Source organism: Arachis ipaensis, chromosome B8, assembly GCF_059453495.1.
Source record: "Arachis ipaensis isolate K30076 ecotype BB chromosome B8, ASM5945349v1, whole genome shotgun sequence".
NCBI classification, from domain to species: Eukaryota; Viridiplantae; Streptophyta; class Magnoliopsida; order Fabales; family Fabaceae; genus Arachis; species Arachis ipaensis.
The window spans coordinates 3,218,650-3,230,713 of record NC_142443.1 but is presented as its reverse complement, the minus strand read 5'-3'; the positions used below and the strand labels follow the sequence as shown (position 1 = coordinate 3,230,713).

Here is a 12,064-nt window from a genome sequence, read left to right as displayed (position 1 = left end):
ACCATTCATTTTACTATGTCCGAGTGTATGGGTCATTGCGAAGATAGTCACTTTTTAATTTAGATATGGAAGAAGAAGTGGTGTAGAACGTAGTTACGGAGTGTATGAATGTTTTACGTAGTTGTGGTGTCAAGAACAAATCGAATTCTCTGATTTGTGTATAAAAAATTATAAAGATTTGCAGTATATAAATAGGACAGTCCGATTTGTGTTTTAGACAACTAAAAAAATTTTAATATTAAAATCGGATCATCCGATTTTTGTTTACAAAATAAAAAAAATAAAAATACAAATCAGACTCTCCGATTTTTCCTCCCACACAAATCGAACCATCCGATTTGTATTCTTAATTTTTTTTAATAAAGAAATTAGACACTCCGTTTTCTTCGCTTCATAGTTCAAAAAAAACTGTTCTCATATTCATATCTAATACTATCTACTTTCATAACCATGCACAACACACAGAATTTATATATCCAAAAAATTGAGCCGAAGATAGTTTCTATTTTATTATTTTTTAATTTAAATAAGTAATAGACATATAACACTAAAATTAATCAAATACACAAGTTCTTTTCCACTTATGAACCAAATTTCGAACCCATTTCTTCTCCAACTAGACTTTGCTATTAGACTAGAAATAGAAGACTAATATAGGCTAAAAATTACAAAGCAACTACACTTTTTGAGTGATGATATATTAATTGATTATAAAATTATATGATAAAAATAAATAAATATTAAAAAATTATTTTTCAAGTACTTGTCATTGTTGTCAATCCACAACCGACTCTTGGCCACTGGAATTTAAAAGCCGTAATATTCTACGCGATGTTATCCAATTCACGAAACATGCTATTTTTTTATTTTTTATTTTATTTTTATATTCAAAAGGACATCATCAAAACTCTAATCAAAATAAAAAATAAGAAATAAAATTGAAAAAAAAATAAAAATAAAAATGAAATGTGAGCGAGCGTTTTTCACGATCGAGCGGATCAGAAGGAGGCAGAGGAAGTAATGAAGCAACACGTGTCGGCATCAGAAAGCGCATTCCACTCCCACTGGAAGTGGGTCACAGGGTCATCCAATTGCGTGGAACTGGTCTTTGATGTGTTTCACCATTAACCTGCTATATCCGGTTCCCCAACCCACACATCACCGATACATCCGGTAACACGTGGTCAATGCTATAAAATGCTGGGGTTTAAGCAAAAACACTTTAATGGGTTTCAGAAATTCAGAGGGTTTTGGGTGATCCATATTACACAACACAGAGATCAGATTGAGATTGAGATTGAGATTGAGATTGAGATGAGAACACCAATCACACATCATCAACAAAACCCAACCATTTTCAAAATGCCTTCCGTCTAAAATCAACTTCTTCTTCTTCTTAATAATGGAAACCTAGTACTGTATGTATTCTGTTTCTCCATTTTGTGAAAGCTTTGAAAATTCTCTGATAATTCTTTCCCGATCTCACATTTGCCTCCAAATTCCAAAAATTTGCCGAAATTTCGATTCTGCGGTGCCTCATAGTGTTGATCTTTGGGCAACAGGTGATCATCATGTTTGAGCTTTTAGCGGGTTTTGTCTGAGAGACACAACATCTTTTTCTTTCTTGAGGATTTTGAGCTGCAAGGTTTATCCTTTGGGGGTTGGGATGACGTTGCTTGATGATGAAGTTGTGTGATTTTGTTTAGTGGTTCTGATTCATGAAATTTTCAGCTCGTGAACAAAGCTTTCCTCTGATATATCTACTTTTTCTCATAATCCACGTGTTGTTTCATTTCGTGTTTTGCCTCTCTGTTTTTGCTTTTGTTTGATCTTCATCTATTCGTGAATTCGGGTTTGTGTGCTTTGATCTGTGGTTTTGCGGGTAATTTAACGTCCTGGTGTTATTTTTGGCGGGTGAATTGGTTGTTTTCTTAGATCCGTCTTCTTCCGAGAATTTATATCGCTTTTGTGATGTTGGTCGGAATTCTTCTGTTAAGTTCTCTTGTCGTGAACGTGTCTTGAATCTGGTCGCGTTTGGAAGCCCCTTCTTTCACTGATAATTTCATTTTCTCTTTAGTCCGTACACACAACACACACACACACACTGTCTCCGCAAAGAAGTAAAAACTATATGTTGCTCCGAGCTGAGTTATTTTGTGTCTTCGTCATAATCATTTTACTTTGTTTACTCATTTGTGCAAAGGGGTTATGTTTTAGTGTTTTGCACTTATCTTCCATTTGATGAGATTTTTATGAATACTTTATTTGTTAACCTTTTATCATAAAGTTTGGAGAGACACACTTGGATTATTGTTGCACAACAAATTTTATTATGTGAAAGATGTTCTTTGAAATTGGAGTTTGATCTGATCCTTTGTTTTAGCCAATCTAGTTTTTCACCTTGTTGGGATGCACCCACCAGATACCCTGACATCCAATCCAAGCATTGGTGTAGGGGAAGATTAGTATCTGAGTCGTCACATATGAAAGTTTACTTTGACAGGCTTTTCAGTTGAGGCTGGTGTGGTCAAGATCAAGCAACACACAAAGATTGCGTTTGTTTGACAATGGATATTTGGTTGCTGAGATTTTGCATTTGATAGATACATATTTGGCATGGTTCCTTAGATATGGTGTTAGAGAGGAGGCTAGACTATGATTTTAATGGCCACCAAGTGCAAGTCAAGCGGCGAGCTCGTTCAGCTAGGGTAAATAAGTTATGCTTCTTATTTTGGGCTGATTACTTTAGTCACAGATTGTGAAAACAATCCATATAATTTTCCTTTTTAAATTTTTCCTAGAGGAGGGCTAAATTTCAAAGAAGGGTGGAAGATAATCAAATGTGTGCTTTTGACTTATTGGCAACTGTAGCTGGCAAGTTGTTCTTGCAAGAGAAAGAGCATCCACTCACATCTGGGGATAAATCTTCGGAAAAGATTCAGCAAGGGTTTGTTAAAGAAGAGTGCCGGGATGCAAGTGAACCATTCGAAGCTGAGCTTTCCAACGAGGGTTGTCACAGAAGATGTGAGCATGGATTTGTTAAAGATGATTCCAAGAATGCAGATAAGCCATTCAAAGCCGAGCTTTATGTTGAAGGAAGTAGTGACATAAAATGCTTGTCAAATACAGAAGTACAAAGTGAAAATTGCCATTTTAAGGAACTCTCACATCCTAAAATTGATGGCAATTCACATGTTGCTTCAATGGTGGCCAATTCCAGTTGCTTGGAGAGGCTTGGTGCTGAGAGATTGGCGGATGAAAAAAACCATAATGAAGTGGAAAATCTTATTAGCAAAGTTGAATTAGGTCTTAGTAGCAAAGTTGAATTAGGTTCTTCTGGAAGTCCAGATACTATTGGATGCAACTTAGGTGGTGATGTAAGTAAAGTAAAGGATGAGCTGCATAAGTTTGCTAAGGCACCAGTTGTTACTTCAACTGAGATGCGCTGCTTGGACGATCCCGTGGGCGAAAAGTCTCCTGTACAGTTAAGTTCAGGTGGCAATGCCAAGTTGTCTGGGTGTGTTGACAACATGCCTTATAGCACATTGTCTGAAGGTTATGACAATGTGCCTGTAGTTAGTAGAGATGATGACGAAAACTTTTCAGGGTGTGATAACCCTTCTTTCGAAACAAAGTCCTTTAGGCCAATTAGTCATATAGGTGATCAGAGTATAAGGAAAACATTGGCAGCTAAATACTGTAAAGTGGCCCAACAGTCAAAACATGATACACTTTCTAATAGTGGTGAGTTCATGCTTATTTATGTAATTACTTGCTTTCTTGTATCTCATGCTGTTTGTTCTTGTTCACTAATCTGTTTTTCAATTGGAAACATATTAGTTGAGGTTATGAATGGAAATTTGAACGAAACTTACACCAGTAGGAAGAACTTTTATAAACGCCAAAGATCTGAAATGAATATTCCTTTCAAAAAGAGGAAAATTTTCAACTGTGGCTCTTTCTCAAATTCCAATGAACTTGTCAGAAGTGGTGGCACTTATGACAAGAAAAATGGTGCTTCTAGTACATCTCATGGGACGCACAAAGGTTTTGTTCTGTCTTCCAACTATTCAAATTTAATGCACAAAGTATTTTGCTAAATGAATTCCAACTCTTGATGCAGACACTGGAATGTCTTCCCTAGGAACACATCAGTACTCTTCATTAGGATCTAAAGATTCTCATGGTAGGGGGAAGATTGAGAGAGTGTTTCTTTATGTGCTCTTTGACTTGACTGGTGTCTTCAAAGGGGTTCTTACATAAAGATGTCTTTCTTTTAATCAGTGAACCTTAGGATCAAATCGTTTAGAGTGCCCGAGCTTTTCATTGAGATACCGGAAACTGCAACCATTGAGTCCTTGAAGGTATTTAAAAAAATTACATTGTGCCCTAAAAATATATCATCCTATCCCGTATTCAATCTTAATGATGGATGACATTTGTTTATAATTATGTGTATTCTTCTCGTGCTTCTCCATTACATGGCATCATCAATATTGCATCTGTCCACATCAATAAATTAGTCTGCAGCTCTTTAACATGTTGGTCTGCAGAGGTCAGTGATGGAGGCAGTGACTGCTGTACTTGGAGGTGGATTGCGTGTCGGTGTGATTCTCCATGGGAAAAAGGTTAGGGATGATAGTAAAACTCTACTTCAAGCAGGAATTTCTCATGATAAACAGCTGGATGCTTTGGGCTTTACCCTGGAGCCTATTTCTTCTCAAAGCCCAACACCTCTATGTGCTGCAGATTCTCGCCATGTTCCTACTGTAGACAAGCCTCAGCCGTTACCAAGGTAGTGCATAACTTCCCATCAGATGCATTCCTGATTACTAGAACTAGAATCCTTTGCCTCTACAATTTTGTTGAGATTTCATTGTTTCTTGGAGTTGTTTTCATATAGGGGATTACTGTCTTTTCTAGTGACCATTTCAGTTTATTTTCAATCATTGATATTCAGGTTTTTTTCCTAAAAGGATTATCATTATTCAGGTACCCTTCTAGTGCAGCAATTCATCAAAGAAATCAGAGCTGTTCTGATGTGTTACCCGAGCATCGGGTAACCAGTTTAGGTAACCTTGTTGAAAGTGATCAAGATTCAGCACTTTCTCCTGTCAACACAGCAGTTTACAAAAGACTAGCAGATTCAAGAGCTTTGGTTACTGTTCCAGAGATGGGCGTGCAAGCACTATCTCTGCTACCTGTGCCGCAGAAGTCAAAAAGACCCGAGACTGTGCAGCGCCGAATTCGTAGACCTTTTTCTGTTGCTGAGGTGGAAGCTCTGGTTCAAGCAGTTGAGAAACTGGGAACTGGAAGGTAAGATTTACATTGAAGCGTTTGTTCAGTTGTGTACATGCTCAACTACTTTGCAAGTAACTAACTATTAGGAGAGATTTAAGCTCTGTCAAATCTCCTATTTTCATTTAAATTTATTTTTCAAATCAGGTGGCGTGATGTTAAACTTAGAGCTTTTGATAATGCAAAACACCGGACATATGTCGATTTGAAGGTAAAATCTTGTGTAATTATTCATGCATAGCAAGAGCTGCATTGCGAATTTTATTAGTCCACAAAGATTATTTAATAGGAAAAACTACCAAAAGTACCCATGAAGTTTACGAACGCTGACAAAAGTACCCATAAACTAAGGAAATTAACGTTGTACCCATGAAAGATGGGTTCCGTATGACAAAAGTATCCAAATCCTAATTTTTTGTTGATTTTTTAATAAAATTTCTAAACTACCCCCACCCTAATCCCATTCTATCGTCACTCCTTCTCTTCTCTTCTTCCTCTCTCCTCACTTATCCCTCAAAAACCCTCCCAGAGTCACAGAAATTCTCCTCCTACTTCCTCATTACCGTCCGCCACCCACCTACTCTATTACCGCCAATCTCTTCCCCTCTCACTGCTTCTCCCTCTCACTATTAAGGTGACTACAACACCTTCATCGCACACCTGTGACCCAACCTGAGGAGAATGCTGCCGTGGCGCGCCTGTTGCAGCCGAGGAGAACGTCATAGTGGCGCGTCTGACCCAGCCGAGGAGAACACCGTCGTCGCACACCTGAGAAGAGAGAGGGGTCGTGGTACTCTTGCATGCAGAAAGCGGGTTCAGTAAAGAGAAATCAGAGAAGAAAGGGAGGCGGTATTGTGGATGGAGGTTCTGCCATTAACGATATTACAGTCGGCCGGCGAAGAAAAATGTATTTCTTTTTTTAAAAACTTTTTTATTTTATTTTTCTTCTTTTCAGAAATTGATTTAGTTACTACTAAAATGATACTGTTCTATTTTTTTAAATCTGCTTCTATTTTTTATGAAGGCTGAGATTGATTTACAGAAGATTCAGTTGATGACTACTTCTACTTCTGATTTTTGCTGAAATAAATTTCAAATTGGATGAATGGATTTGTTGATTTTTTATGGTTGATGGCTTTTTCTATTTCTAGTTTTGCTAAAGTGAATTGAAATTGGATGAATGGATTTGAAAATTTTTATGTTTTGAGTATTTTTTGGTGTTTGATTAATTTGGTTTGGGTATGGATTATAAACTTATGAGTGAATCGGTTGAGGTCCGATCTTCTACCGCCACCACCACTACCATTGATTTCGGTCTGGTTTGTTGTAGGAGTAGTTTTAGATTCCATGACAAGAGTTGGTGCAAATTGAGTTATGAAAGGTTGAAAAAATGAGTTGAGGTTGAGTGTAGGGTAGTTTAGGAATTTTATTAAAAAATCAACAAAAAATTAAGATTTGGATACTTTTGTCATACGGAACCCATCTTTCATGGGTACAACGTTAATTTCTTTAGTTTATGGGTACTTTTATCAGCGTTCGTAAACTTCATGGGTACTTTTGGTAGTTTTTCCTATTTAATATTTATTGCGTATTCGGTATTGTTGAAGAGAACGTGGGTGTCACACTTCAGCTTTTATTTGAAAAAACAATCTAGTTGTTGTGTCAATAATGGCAAGTAGTTTCTTGTATACTAGGTTAGCTATTGCTTCATTAGTGCTCTCTTGCTTTAACCAGACATGCATTTCATGTACATAAATGGTCATTGCCTAATTCTCCTATTTTGTAAACAAAATGTTACAATGATGGTGATTGGATCCTAAGAACAAAGAGCAGCATCACCTTCATTAGTAATTTAGTATGGTTTTGGCATTTCCCCATGTGGAATTTATAGAGAAAGCTCAAAAGTGTTGGCGTGTGACATTTTCTATGGGGTAAGTGCAGGACAAATGGAAAACCCTGGTACACACGGCAAGAATATCCCCTCAGCAAAGAAGGGGAGAGCCTGTTCCACAAGAACTTTTGGATAGGGTCCTAACTGCTCATGCTTTTTGGTCCCAGCACCAAACTAAACAACAGCTCAACAAGCAGCACCAACAACAACAACATCAGCAGCAACCACAAACTTGCCTTCTCCTTCAATAAATATACATAGGAGGTTGACACTTACTCTACAGACAGCACCATGTGGCTTTTGTAAATGGGGGTGGGGTGTTTAGACTTTCTGACCCTTTTGTTATTGTTAGAGTACCCATAACTTTTTTATATGTATTATGATGACATATCTGTTTGTCACTTTATCATGTAAAAAAAATTATATATATGATAACATGGAAGAAAGTGAAGCCGAGAGAGAATATGTGTTTACATTCTCTTCTGTTTACACCTTGGTTCTTTCCCTTTAGGGAGAGGTTGCTTCTTGTAAATGGGTGATGCAATAAAGATCTTGCTGATGCAATTCTTTTGATGTAAATGTTCCTAATATATTTTTCTTTTACCATTTTTACTATATTCATGTCTTTAAGGTTGTAGTATTTAGTTTTCTTTCTGTCTGTCTATACTTCTTGATTAATATATGTATAGTCCCCATTTACGTTGTGTATAGCTAAATACATGTCCATAACGTAGTTATAATTATAAAATTGCAGTATCCCTTTAATTTACAAAATTTTCTTTTCAATCTAAATAGGATAACTGCTCTATTTGATAGTTAGCAATGTCCTAATTCAACCGGATCAATAATGGGATTGAGTTTCCTAATCCTAGATAATCATACTCTTATTTCCAATTCCAAACGTTGCAGTAGGCAACAAAGCTTCCAGCTCACCAAGCAAGTTAATACAACCACTCGATTGAGAGAGTTATTTATTAATTAAAATACGTCATTTGTAAGGTCATTAGTCATTGGTCATTAATAAATGTTAGCCTAATTAGCTCAAAGTTGGAGGGACATGGTCTTTCCCTTCACCTTCAAATCTTGGTATGAAGTAACTAATATTGAGAGAGAGTTATTACGAAGAGAAATGATGTTTGCACTATTTTTTATGTATCTTATTTTTTATGGTATGAAATATAAATTTTATATATATTTTTTTAGGGCAAAAAACCCTAATAAGCCAACGTTGGAATTGTGTAACGTAAATACGCCAAACTGAAAATCGTTTCAGCAATAAGCCAGAAGCTATTTTTATGTAATTCGAACCAGGTTGGTTCGAACTATAAACGTTAGTAATTCGAACCAGGGTGGTTCGAATTAGTAGGAGAGTAGCTTTGCATGTAATTCGAACCAATGTGGTTCGAACTCCAACCAAAATTTTTTTCATAAATCGAACCAAGTTGGTTCGAACCTTGGCTGCACATAGTTCGAACCAGGGAGGTTCGAATTATAGAGAGAGATCCTGAGTAAGCGGTTCGAATTACACAAACCATAATTCGAACCGGGCCGGTTCGAATTAGTGGGAGATCGACCTCTATATAACCGTTCTAAGCGTGAGTTGGTCTCATTAGACCAGTAAGATGGCTAGTGAGGAGAGTTTTGTTGTTCTGGTTCACCACAGAGGATCCATTAAGAGGAAAACTCGTTCCGGAGTGAAGTTCACAAATAAGGATCCTCTCTGTATTGTCGTGAATCCAACGACAAGCTATGATGACCTTGTTAGATCTGTGCTGATGAAACTTGGCCTGGAAGGTGCGAAGCGAGTTAAGAAGTTTTTCTATCGCATTCCAGTCACGATCCTGCACGATACGGTGAAGTATGATTGTCTCACGATTGGTAGTGATGAGGACCTGCAAGTCATGTTTCTTTGTCGGAGGCAGTTTCCGGAGGTGAGGACACCAGAGTTGCTCGCAAAGCTGATTGATGTGGTATCCAGCTCAGGGGGTTCCAACCGGAATACCACCAATGTAGCCACGGCAGCTGGCTCCAGTTCCAGGGCTGCCGTGGCTTCTTCCTCCGTCCCAGTGTACGAGCCAGCGGTCCAACTTGTCGCCTCCCCGTCTTTTGCTGTTGATCTGAATGACGGGGTAGGCGACGAGGCAAGATCCTTTGATATTATGCCGAACGCTTTAGAGGGCGTTCCACCGGTTGGCGTCGGAGACGGAGTCTTGGGTGATGCAGATGAGGACGACGTCGAGCCGGATACGATTGAGGATGACAGCGGCGACGAGGTTGGAGCGACTGGTCCTGCATTGGCGGGCGGTGGTTCTAGCTCTGGCACACAGCAGTATCCACCACATTTTTCCTCATTGGACTTGGACGCCATGAGGCATGAGGGGGTTTTAGGGCACGCTGTTGGATTCGGAGCTAGAGATGCGGAAGGGACTGCTGGTCTGACAGAGTTCCAGGTTGGTCAGCAATTCCAGGATAAAGACGAGGCCCTGCTAAGTGTGAAGAGTTACAGCATCCGGCGAGGGGTACAGTACAAGGTGCTGGAGTCCGATCACCGCAGGTATGTGGGCAAGTGTTCCGAGTTTGGGAATGGGTGCACATGGTTGATTCGACTGAGTCTCCGGAAGCGCAAGGGTCTTTGGGAGGTCAAACGGTACAACGGACCTCACACTTGCCTGGCCACATCCATCTCTAGCGACCACAGGAGTTTGGATTATCATGTGATTTCGTCGTTCATTATGCCAATGGTTAGGGCTGACGCATCCATGAGCATAAAGGTGCTCCTAAACGCCACGGCAGCGCACTTTGGTTTTAGGCCGACTTACAGGAGGGTATGGATGGCAAAGCAGAAGGCTATTGCCCTCATCTACGGTGACTGGGATGAGTCATACAACGACATCCCTAGGCGGGTGTTGGGTGTCCAGCTGACGATGCCTGGAAGTGTTGCGGTCCTTAGAACGAGCCCGGTTCGAGTTGGAGGACAGGTGGACGAGTCTCAAGCATATTTCCACAGACTTTTCTGGACTTTCCCTCCGTGCATCGAGGCATTCCGTCATTGCAAGCCGCTAGTCAGCATTGACGGCACACATCTGTATGGGAAGTATGGGGGAACGTTGCTCATCGCGATTGCACAGGACGGGAACTCCAACATTCTACCAGTCGCATTCGCCCTGGTGGAGGGTGAGAATGCAGAGTCCTGGACATTCTTTCTCTCGCACCTTCGAGAGCACGTGACCCCGCAGCCCGGTCTGCTGGTTATATCGGACAGGCACAACGGCATCAAGGCTGCGCTTGAGGCCCCTGACGGAGGTTGGTTACCGCCATCTGCGTACCGTGCATTCTGCATACGACACGTAGCGGCTAATTTTGCCCTTACCTTCAAGGGCAAAGATGCTAGGAGGCTACTAGTCAATGCGGCGTATGCGAAGACCGAGGTTGAATTTGATTACTGGTTTGATATTCTTCGGTCTGAAGACCCGGCGATGTGTGACTGGGCGAACCGGATTGACTACTCCTTGTGGACTCAGCATCGTGATGAGGGTCGGAGATTCGGTCACATGACGACGAACATCTCCGAGTGTGTGAATTCAATCCTCAAGGGGGTCAGAAATCTCCCTGTAGCATCCCTGGTGAAGGCAACATATTGTAGGCTTGCGGAACTCTTTGTTCGCAAGGGGAGAGAGGATGAGGCGCAGATGGGAACCGGTCAACAATTCAGTCAGCATTTGGTGAAGGCGATTGAGGCCAACTTGAAGACGGCCAGGTGCTTTACGGTGACGTTGTATGACCGGGATAACTCCGAGTTCACCGTAGCAGAGACCACTCCGACTGGTTCTTTCTCGTTGGGAACCTACAGAGTATCGCTTGCATCGCAGACATGTGACTGCGGGTACTTCCAGGCGCTTCATTTCCCGTGTCAGCACGCACTTGCATGCTGTGCCTACTCACGGCTCACCTGGACCTCTTACGTCCACAGCGTCTATCAGATTAGCTCGGTGTTCAGTGTGTATCGGATGGGATTCACACCTCCGATCCCGGAGGGCTTCTGGCCACCTTACGACGGGCCCACGGTGATTCCGGACCCTGACAGGAGGCGTGCGAGAGAGGGTCGTCCTAGATCCACCAGGATACGGACGAATATGGACGAGGCAGATCCGAATCGACCAAAGAGGTGTGGCCTATGTCGCCAACCCGGACACACACGACGTTGTTGCCCACAGGTTGGAGGATCGTCTCAGGCAGGACGCCATTAGTGGGCATGTAGTTTGTGTTAGTTTTATTTACATTTTAGTTTTCCTGTTAGATGCAATGTCTTAGCACGTATGTAACTGTTTGATCTTTATACATTGTACTTTGATTGTTGTGAGTAGTAATGAATATGTTGTCTTTCATTATGAATACTGCTACAAGTTCCGTCGATGCAAATTTTAATATGCAAAGGTAAACACTAAACTACTTCATGATTCGATGATTATAAATAGTCAATGTCCCACAACACAAACAACAAATAACATAGGTAAATAAACTACAACATAACAAGGAAAGTACATATCATTATCATACATGATTGAACCATAGGAATAAAATACATGAAACGTGCATCATCTAAACAGATGCGATCCAGTACCACAGCGACGGGCTACCCGTGCCCTCTGACCTCGGCGGATAAACGGCTCCTCATCCTCGATGTCATCCCCATCCTCCTGCGGGGCAGGCTGTGCAGGTGGCGCAACATGCAGGGGTGCCGCAGGCACCCCTACGACAGACTGTGATGCAGCGGTGAAGGTGGATGGAGGGGTACCTCCGAGACAGAACTGCTGACCACCGGATGACGATGGAGGCTCGTTCAGATCAACATCTAACGGGGCCTGTGTGCCTGAG

The 12,064-nt window shown here is 40.9% G+C and overlaps 2 protein-coding genes across 5 annotated transcripts; both read left to right on the top strand.

Annotated features, from left to right (window-relative positions):
* Window positions 1–1,223: 1,223 nt before the first annotated feature.
* On the top strand, window positions 1,224–7,768 carry LOC110265588 (telomere repeat-binding protein 5-like). Of its 4 annotated transcripts, XM_088496310.1 has the most exons (10): window positions 1,224–1,562; window positions 2,504–2,708; window positions 2,802–3,744; window positions 3,841–4,047; window positions 4,124–4,186; window positions 4,285–4,364; window positions 4,554–4,795; window positions 4,993–5,316; window positions 5,446–5,509; window positions 7,240–7,768. In XM_088496310.1, exons 2-10 carry the CDS (start codon window positions 2,631–2,633, stop codon window positions 7,438–7,440), a joined length of 2,202 nt encoding a protein of 733 aa, XP_088352436.1. In that variant the 5' UTR covers window positions 1,224–1,562; window positions 2,504–2,630; the 3' UTR covers window positions 7,441–7,768. The 4 variants fall into 4 exon arrangements, with proteins under 4 accessions (XP_088352436.1, XP_088352434.1, XP_088352437.1 ...); XM_088496308.1 differs by having other exon boundaries at window positions 1,225–1,562; window positions 2,802–4,047; XM_088496311.1 differs by having other exon boundaries at window positions 1,225–2,708.
* Window positions 7,769–10,878: 3,110 nt separating this feature from the next.
* Window positions 10,879–11,436, top strand: LOC107610258 (uncharacterized). Its single transcript, XM_016312329.2, has one exon. The coding sequence runs from the start codon at window positions 10,879–10,881 to the stop codon at window positions 11,434–11,436; it is 558 nt and encodes a 185-aa protein (XP_016167815.2).
* The last annotated feature ends 628 nt before the right edge of the window (window positions 11,437–12,064 follow it).

Coding starts and splice junctions, on each gene's coding strand:
- LOC110265588 (XM_088496308.1), top strand. CDS start 2,631: ATGGTGTTAGAGAGGAGGCTAGACTATGATTTTAATGGCCACCAAGTG. Junction 2,709..2,801: donor GGCGAGCTCGTTCAGCTAGG/GTAAATAAGTTA, acceptor AATTTTTCCTAG/AGGAGGGCTAAATTTCAAAG. Junction 4,187..4,284: donor AGGATCTAAAGATTCTCATG/GTAGGGGGAAGA, acceptor TCTTTTAATCAG/TGAACCTTAGGATCAAATCG.
- LOC107610258 (XM_016312329.2), top strand. CDS start 10,879: ATGGGAACCGGTCAACAATTCAGTCAGCATTTGGTGAAGGCGATTGAG.